The sequence below is a fragment of the Chenopodium quinoa genome, unplaced genomic scaffold, assembly GCF_001683475.1.
Source record: "Chenopodium quinoa cultivar QQ74 unplaced genomic scaffold, ASM168347v1, whole genome shotgun sequence".
NCBI lineage: Eukaryota > Viridiplantae > Streptophyta > Magnoliopsida > Caryophyllales > Amaranthaceae > Chenopodium > Chenopodium quinoa.
In genome coordinates, this window is record NW_018745454.1 from 118,180 (window position 1) to 128,743 (window position 10,564).

Genomic DNA, 10,564 nt, shown 5'->3' on the forward strand with positions numbered 1-10,564 from the left:
TCTTTTAATTTGTAATCTTGTACTAATAATCAAACTGAAATAATTTTTGGAGGCTTTTTCAAAGAAAAAAAAAAGCTACAATATGGGACAAAAAAAATGCTTTAGTAGCTTAATTTGTTCTTATTCTTGACGGCTAAAAGCTGTGCAAAAACGAGTCAAACGATTAATACTTGTACAACGTATAGGTTCAATAGCTGTTCCTTCCATAGCTTCGAAAATAACATCACAAAATTATATAATTTCCTGTTATTTCAATAATTATTCCATGTTTTATTTTACGTAGTATTTTTTGGCATTTGGACCACATTATTATTCTTCTTGTTGACCTATTGTTGTAGAGGTTGTATTCAATCTTTTCTTGTATTGGTTTTATATTTTGAATCGCTAGTGGTCCGTGATTCATATGATTAAACTTAATCCACAAATTGGCTAGTGGTCCGTGATTCAATGATTTATATTTGTTTTAATAATATGATTAAACTAAATAAATAAATTGGACTAACATTGGCTCATAATTTGAGAGACGTCTTGAAAAAATGATGTAGAGTGTCAATAGACTAAAAAAAGAGCAATTTATTTTAAAACAGAGTATACATGACGAACTTTAATAACATTTAAAACCCCGAATTAAAATATTTCAGTTATAGTGACTTAGTAACAAATATCACACACCATTGAGCACTCTTGCATTAGGAAACCTAGTCTCATGCAATTATTCATTCCCACCAAATTTGAGTGACACAACAAAGTGACCTCAAGCACTTCCCACACCACCATTCACATACAATTGGTAAGCTCTAACAAACATTTGAGCATAATTGTCACACTTAAAACACATAACAACTTTGTATATATATATTTATACATTTATGATACTTTGATAATTAAGAGAAGGAAATTAACATAATAATATCTTCATAACAAACTTATATAGTAGAGTACACTTAAATCAACTTGTAAGAAACAAATGGAGAAAAGATTCGATGTGTTCTTATGGTGGCTTGTGTTCTTAGGCTTTTGCCATCACATTAGTTTGGTCATTGGGATCATTGATGCAAGAATGTTAGAGGATCATAAGAATATTGATTTTGAAAGGAAGGATAATGCACAAAATGGTATTACAAAAACGAGCTATACCATGCATAGTGCTTATGGTGGGGATCCTAAACCTAGCTATGGCGGTGGAGGTGATGGTTACGGGGGAGGAGGAGGTGGTGGCGGTGGCTTCAGAGGAGGTTCTGGTGGTGGATTTGGAGGTGGTGGTGGGTTTGGTGGAGGTTGCGGTGGCAATTGTGGTGGAGGTTGCCCAGGTGGTTGTGGTGGAGGTGGCGGTGGTTTTGGCGCAGGTGGTGGCTTTGATGGGAGTGGTGGGAGTGGCATGGGCGATGGTGGTCATGGTTATGGGGGTGGAGTTGGTAGTGGTGGCAAGTCTGGCAACTATGGATATGGTCATCCTGGACCTGGTCATGTATATGGTCCTGGTTCTAGATGGGACGCTACACGCACCAGGACTAAAATCCATCACTAGTAACAATACTTAAACCAAAATAAGTTAGATGATTATTAGCTAGTTTGCTACCTAAGTTGTAAGCTAAAACATGCCCTATGTTCTAGATAGTATTGTTATAAGTTGTTTGTTAAATGTAAGGAAAATTATAATGAGTGTTTCTATGTGAAAAATCACAAGGTATTTCGATATATGTAATCTTAAAAAGCCAATGCATTTCTATAATATTAGTCAATCCTAATTAATTTATTAATATCTTGAATGTCTAATTTAAAGTTTGAAATTTCATGAAAATCGAGTCATAATTAACTACGATCATATAAAAATATTTGGTGGTTCTTATATAACTTAAAACCGAGTGCATAAATTAGTGGCTAAAATTTTTCTGTAACGTGGTTGATGACAGTACATTAATGGATTTAGATTAGGGGGTAAGGACCATATGGTGTATTCGGAATTTATACTAGTATTGCATGCCAATTGCATAAAAAATTGACACTATTAAGACTTATGAGATATAAAAGGGGCTGATTCTCTAAAGTCAATGACTTTGGGTTGGACCATGTTTTTGTCTTATATATCAAGATTCGGGCCAAGACTCAACTTGCAAGCCCAACTTACAATTCATTTGACCTGCTTTCTCAATTTCTGAAATCAGTGAGCAGCCACCAAAAAATGTGAAATTTAAATATTGTTTTCTACTATTGCATTCTCTTAGACAAGTAAAGTCTTGCTCTTTTGAAGTTAAATTTACTTCAGTTTACTCCGTAATTCAATTCATTTCACTTTTGTTCATATCCCCTCAAATTCAGCTCATTTTACTTCCGTTTAGATTCACTCGACTTGGCTCGTTTCATTATTCTATGAGTACTGTGTTTCAATTCAGCTTTAAAGAATAACAATACGTCAATACTCAACATATTTATACTTTTACTTAAATATAAATCACCATATGTATGTTTAAAAGGAGTGTGAAGCTATAAAATGTGCCAAAAAAAAAAAAAAAAAAAAAAAAAAAAAAACCTTCCTATGTAGGTTTTAATACTACCACCATTAAAATAAAGGTGGACTACCTCTTTGTAATTAGAAATCCTTAAAGTACCTCTTTTGAAATATTTTATGAAATAATATTCCTAGTTATAATTAATACTTAGTACGGAGCACTAAATAATAAGTATTAAACTATTAAAAGGACAATGGCTCAACATCATGTACAATAATGGTAATTAAGACCTAACTTATGTTGCAAATGAAGATTAAGGTATCATGTGCCATGATTAACAAAAGTTAAGACCATCTTAATTAATAAATTAGGGAGAATCACTATAATTGTGGGTTTGTTGTTTGGTTTAAGACTGTATCTTGACGTATGGTCGGTGTATTACCCCATACTTGCGGCTACTATACTTCATACGCAACTCTAACCATTTTTAAGGCTACTTGTAAATTGTAATACATACCATTTGGAAGGTTAGTCGAAATTAGTAATAACTAATAATTAATGACTTAGAAATCTTAATTCTTAATTTAATGTACTCCGTATTGTTTAACAGATTAACTTATAACCTTAATAAAGGTTGTTTTACAATCTACCTACATCATTGTATAAACACACGATTTTTTACTTTATTTAGTCATACAACAAAATAAGCAAAAGTATATTGAGAGAGAAAATAAAAAAGAGAATATGAGTAATTTATTTTAAAATAATCAAATAAAAGAATTATGTGAATTTGAGTGTTTGCATAGTACTATCGGTTATTGTATTTGATTATGTATGGTGATAAGAAGCAAATAAATGTAGGCTCAGAACCCTTGGTTGGACGTATGTTAGTTGTATGTATCATGCACGTGGTACAACTAGTTATAAAAAGAGAGATGACTATTGCAAACAAAGAAACTACCTAGAATCATATAATCTGAATTCTGAAAGTATCTAGTCTAGATAATCTTATATTTACAAGGCATTCATGGAAAAAACTTTCCAAAAGAATAGAAGTATCTTCTTACTTTTGACAGAGAGATACCAAGATAGTCCTAAATAAAATAATTAAAATAATTACAAGTAATTAAAACAGCATCCTACTTAAGGATTGTATGTCTACTTAATTAGCTAACAAACAAAATCTCCAAAAACAAGGCCAACTTCTAGAGTTTTCTATAGATTGTAGACAAAGGAGCATGTGCCATTATAAACCTACATAACTCTTCCAAGTGCCCTTATATTCCAGGGGCACCTATCTCTTATAAGTATATACCTACTAAACTGACATTATTAATTTGTATGGCATATACTCACCTCACTGGTCTCAAATAATAAAATTTAGATACGCATATTAAGAAAATTAATAATACAGGATCATAATAATGTACGATCGAGAGTTAGTCAATGGTTAAACTTGCATAAGTTGAGCGGAAAATTTTTCATTTTAAATAATTGAAAGATTTTTGTGAACAAATAAATAGAAGAATATTGATTATTTGTCTGTCAAATAAAAATTAGAAAAATCACGATTATTTGTAGACAAAGAGAGTATAAATTCATTATTTTGTTTATATTTGCATTTGTATTTTGGTATTTATTTATAATATATGATGCCTCTCTCTCTTAATAATTGTTGAAGAGGATCAATGTGTCTAAATCTGGGATCATGTGTTGAAAGAGTTGCAAAATTTGTCCATATCTCACCAAGCAAAGCAAGAGCACATGAGATATTTGCATAACATAAGCAAAACGGTAATATTTAATTAGTAAGTCCATGAGTTATGATTTCAATTTCATTATAATTTTATAACCTATGGTTTTTATGTTAGTCAAACTCCACTTGGTCAAGTTACTTCATTTTTGTTATTGTATTTGATTTTTAATATTTTTGATCCCAAAAAATAAAAATATGTTTGTGAATGGTTTCAATGTATCTACCCATGAGTATGAGCATGACTAGCATTTTTTTTAAGGGTTGAATATGGACCCACCTTTCACTCATGTCAATTAATAGACAAATTCTGATTAGATATTTTTAATTATTATAATCTCTATTTATATATACTACCTACGTGCTTGATTGAAACTTTTTGCCAACTTCCACCCCCAAAAAACCAAACCTTTAATATTAATATATACCCATCTTTTTCCTCCATCTTTTGGAACTAATACTTGAATTCCTCTTTGCTTTCACAATCATAATTAAAACACCATACACCAATCAATAATAATGAGGTTCTCTATTGCTAATAATGATTTAATTACTTATTATAAATTGTGTGTATGCATAGCTTATTAGCATACACCAATCACAATACAAAATAAGAATTGAGCATAAATAACTCTTTTAATTTCTTAAACAAGGCTGACTCATGCTCTTATTTACATACTTTATTGCGAAGTATATAGCAATAGTTCAAAGTCATGTATATTTGTGCATGGTGATGTAAAATATAAAGGGTTGCAACTACTTAATACAAACGAGAGCACGACCCTGTTCTTTTGAGCTTCTTGACAGAGCAGAGCAGGACTCGACGAGCAAATATCAATAAAGCATAGCAGATTAACTCTAAAAAAACATGACCTATGTGTATACTAGCGCTATGGCAATAAGGCCAATAACGTATGTACCCAACAGTTTAGGAAGAAAAGAAAGTATCAAGTTTCTTTCATATCATAATGAGATTGAAGCATTTAGGTCAAAGTGAAGATGACATTAATAGCAAGTTTAGCTTCCTTTAGTTAAGCTGTCAAAACAAAAAACAGTAACATTAGATTATTTATTGACCTGACTTGTACTACTAACTGATAAAAAAAATCAAGGTATATTGTACATAAACACATAATTGAAGTAATGATAGGCAGTTTCTAAGAAATAAAGAGAATAAAGACCAAATACGGTTCCTAAACTTTGGTATAAATTTGATTTAGGTCCCTCAACTTTCAAAAGTTTGATTTTGGTCCCTTCACCACCAATGACTCATCAATTGTGGTGGCTATAAGAATGAGTCAGCAAAGTTTAGGGACCTTGCTATTATTTAATTGCTGACTGGACCAAAGTTTAGGGACTTCCAATGCTGACTGTACTAAAGTTTAGGGACTTTGGAATTTTTTTAATGATTTTCGTGCTGATTATACAATTCATGTCACATATAAGAATTTCCAAATTAGAGGATGGCATTACCTTCAGCAGATGATACTTTCGCAAGCTTGACCTCTTTTTGCTCCCTTGTTTCGCCAAATTCCCAGCCCGACATCAGCAACAATAGCGTAATACAAATTTGTGATGAAAAGTACTCTTGTGGGCTTCTAATTTCTAAAGGAATAAATGGAGCCTTCTGATTATATCACCTAAGTTAATACCCATTTTGGGGAAAAATGGACTGCCAAGGTCCCTAAACTTTTACCAATATTAATAAAAAATGTCACGTCATATGGGCAAGGTCCCTAAACTTTTCCCTTCATTTGACAACTCGGCAATTTTGTCCCTAAACTTTATCTAGTCATCAATTATTTTGTCGGAATAAGTCTTCAATGGTGGTGGAGGGACCAAAATCAGACTTTTGAAAGTTGAGGGACCTAAATCAAACTTATACCAAAGTTAAGGGACCGTATTTTTACTTTACTCGAAATAAAGAATATATCATATAAATACAATATACTTTAATTTTCTTATGAAATATACAGTATAATACAGCTTGGCAAAATTAAGAAAAGGGAAGTTCAACTAAAATTTGACCTCTAAACCAATCAAATGCTGATTTTTAGAGGTGTGTGTAATACTCGTCTATATTATGCCTAATAGTCAATTAAATTAGCTGCTTTGTCTGGAAGTATTAGTATAATACAGCTTGGAGTATAGAATTTACTACTATTAATTACTAAGTGAGAGTGTAGTGGAAGGTCAATTAATTAAGATGTTCTTTATTAAACAAAACCTCCTTATTATTCCACTAACCTGTATTATAAGAAGTATACGCCTAAATAATTTTATACGTACATGTAGAAGATTTCGGATTAGTATTTCAATATAAAAATTGTTGACTGTGCAAAAAATTGTCAATTAAGTGAATTATAGCTTGTACGAGCTGATCATGAGTATACTCCATTGTATTGGTCGTTTAAAGAGTGATTTTATAACTAGCAATCTCTTCAGTAACGTGTATTTTCAAGTCTTATCATTAATTGTTCTATGAATTTTATACTTTCAAACAACTGAAACTAAAATGGACAAAATCGAGTTTAACTTTCTTTGTTATAACGCAAATTTGTAATTTATATATTTCCTCAACGCAAAACTGTTTGTTCATTAATAATATCAATACACTATATATTACCTGCAAAACTTGTACATGACATTAAATAACCGTAATTATAGAATATAGGACACGATGATATTAATTGAGTATATGTGTATCATAGATTATACACGTCTAATATAATTGCGTTGGAGAAAAAGTACAAAAAAAAATAGTACTAGTGATTACATCATTTTTCATGCTAAAAAACGAAAAAAAAAAAATTAATATTAGTAGTAGACTAGTAGTACGTAGTACAAATCAATAAAAGGATCATACTAGATTTTTCAATGTCTACCCTTTAAAAGGCATAGAAATTAAAGTGGAACCAAAAAATTAGGTAAGTTTATTTAAGTATTAAGTTCATATTTGGTAATTTAGTTAGGTATAAGAATCAATCGTATGACATCAACAAATTGGCTAGCTTGTTAGCTAGGTGTATATTTAATTTGATTTCATTCTCACTACTATACCGCAGCAAAATTTGGTCTATTATAATTATAATTATAATTATTAATATTATTGTTATTTTTATTTTAATTTCAATTTATGTGGGACAATTTTAAATCAACAACGCATCAAATACCGTGGGTCTGCCCTAACTTATGGCAATTAACGTGGTGAAAACTGGAAACTAGAAGATCTTATTAGGGGGCCCTTGTTCACCATTTAGTCCATGTCTTTGTTTTAAATACAAATACTGAATAAATTAAAGAATTATTATTATTCAATCAAAATATTACTCCGTATCATGTACTTAATTATTTGTAAATATATATGAAAATGACTTAAATCAAGCCCTCATTAGCGGAGTCAAGAGAATCTAATTATGGATACGCAGTCATTCATCACCCTGACTTATTTAAACTAAGTTTATTAAACCTTATTATAACTGATTAATTTTGATTTCACCTTACATTTAAATTTGTTTAGACTTGATCACCTTTAATTATTCCAAAAATTTCTGTTTAAATATAGGTAAAGAAAGCACATCTTACATGCAAACTTTAATAGAATTTCATTTTTTATAATCAATTGATAATCAAAAGAGTATCTCACTATCATTTACACCTTACACGTATATACCTTATGCTGTTACACATAAACGCTTTTTATTTTTCAAAGTAGAACAATAGTCTCAATTTATACGCGGATTATATGAACAAACCAGCACACAATTTATAATGATGTTCTAACAAAGGAAGCATAGAACAAAAACAGCTTACACTTTACAAAGAGATCCAAAATTGAGGTCCCCAAAAACCAAGATTTTTCCACACCTGGATTCGAAAATTATACTCCATTACATGAACCAAATTATTACTTTGTAGATACTATTATGATCTAAATTAAATACAGAAAATATATATATATATATATATATATATATATATATATATATATATATATATATATATATATAGGGGAGGGATCATGTGAGAACCCACCCCTTAGGTGAGAACCCTCTTAAAATAAGAACCAATCTTACACCATCAATTTTGAGATTATGAATGGCTGAGATTAATTATCACTTTCTCATGCATTTTTTGGGAACACGCATTTCAGTCATTAGTACATGTTTTTTACTTTTTTTCCTTATTTTCTGCATTGAAACACCGATTTAGTACTATAAAACCAAGAGATACAGCCATTGAAGAGAGAGAAAATGGAAAATCTGGTTTCATTTTAATTTAGCCATTGAAGAGAGAGAAATGAAGGCAGATTTCAAATGAAAATTTCTCTCTCATAAAGAAAGCTTTTGAAGCGAATTTTTTTAAAATTTGATTATTTTTTTGTGTAGAATAATCATACAAAATTTCATAATTTTTGGAGTTCGTTTGATATTTTTTTGGGTAGAATTTTCGAAGTAGTGCAAAAAAGGAGCAAATCTGGAAAGACGGATTTCAAATGAAGATTTCTCTCTCATAAAAAACCCTTTTGAAGCGATTCTTTTTTTGAATCTGCTTATTTTTTTGTGTAGAATAAGCATACAAAATTTCTGAATTTTTGGAGTTCGTTTGATATTTTTTGGTAGAATTTTCGAAGTAGTGCAAAAAAAGAGCAAATCTGTATGTGGTACAATAGTTGAAAATTCTGGAACGACATATTTAAAATTCGAAAACTAGGGGCATATCATGTAATTGGAACACTAGTTCTTATATATGGAACAATATATAATATTTATGGGACAATAATTCATATTTCTGGAACAATATAAATTGTATTGACAATAACGGGCATATCATCCAATTGGAACAGTATTAATTACTTATTTTATTGTATTAAAGGAATAATTTTGAGATGTTTCAAAAGATGTTATTATTGTTTCAAAAAGACTTGTCGCTGTTTCAATTAAAAAATGTAATGTTACATTGAATTGTGTTGTCAACGTTAAGTTAAAATGTAGTTGAAGTGTACGTTAATGATGTTTCATAAAATATATTAAGTGTTTCAATTTATAATATTAATGTTTCATATATATTATTGTTTGTTTCATATAGTTGGGCTATATATGAACTAGGTTTACTGTGATTTCTTATACCTTATTGATGTTTAAAAAAACATACCTTATGTTTCATTTTATATTACTTATGTTCCATAAAATATATGTATTGTTTCATATACTAATGATATTGTTTTATACATAATATAATATTTCATTCGGATATTATTTATATTGTTCCAGAAATATGAACTATTGTCCCATAAAACAATATCATTAGTATATGAAATAATACATATATTTTATGGAACATTAGTAGTATAAAATGAAACATAAGGTATGTTTTTTGAAACATCAATAAGGTATAAGAAATCACAGTAAACCTAGTTCATATAGAGCCCAACTATATGAAACAAGCAATAATATATATGAAACATTAATATTATAAATTGAAACACTTGATATATTTTACGAAACATCATTAACGTACACCAATTACACATAATGGATGGCTGAGATTAATTATCAATTTCCCATGCATTTTCTTGGGAACACGCATTTCAGTCATTGGTACATGCTTTTTAATTTTCTTGGGAACATGCATTTCAGTCATTGATACATTTCACACATATGGTATGGAACAATGTATAATATTTATGAGACAATAGTTCAAATTTCTGGAACAATATAAATAATATTCGAATAAAATATTATATGAAACATCAATGATTTTTATGTATAAAACAATGTCATTAGTATATGAAACAACACATATATTTTATGGAACATAAGCATTATAAAATGAAACATAAGGTATATTTTTGAAACATCAGATAAGGTATAAGAAATCACTGTACACCTAGTTCATATAGAGTCCAACTGTATGAAACAAGCAATAATATATATGAAACATTAATATTATAAATTGAAACACTTGATATATTTTACGAAACATCATTAACGACGTACACTTCAACTACATTTTAACGTATCGTGTTTCAATGCAATAAATAATAAAAAGCATGTAATAATGACAGCTTTTGGCAGATTTTGTGTCCCAATGCACAAAAATTAAAAAAAAAATACAAACAATCATTACAATTAATGAAGGTGGCCCACATGAATTCCCACTAATGAAACAATAAATCTGAACCATTCATCTAATAAAAATGAATGGTGTTAGATGAGTTCTCATTTTAAAATGGTTCTCACCTAAACCATGGGTTCTCACATGATCCTATTTCTCTCTCTCTCTCTCTCTCTCTCTATATATATATATATATATATATATATATATATATATATATATATATAATTAATTAATTAAATTT

The 10,564-nt window shown here is 29.6% G+C and overlaps 1 protein-coding gene across 1 annotated transcript; it reads left to right on the plus strand.

Annotated features, from left to right (window-relative positions):
* Positions 1-967: 967 nt before the first annotated feature.
* LOC110714296 (ctenidin-1-like) lies at positions 968-1,528 on the plus strand. Its single transcript, XM_021892800.1, has one exon. The coding sequence runs from the start codon at positions 968-970 to the stop codon at positions 1,526-1,528; it is 561 nt and encodes a 186-aa protein (XP_021748492.1).
* The last annotated feature ends 9,036 nt before the right edge of the window (positions 1,529-10,564 follow it).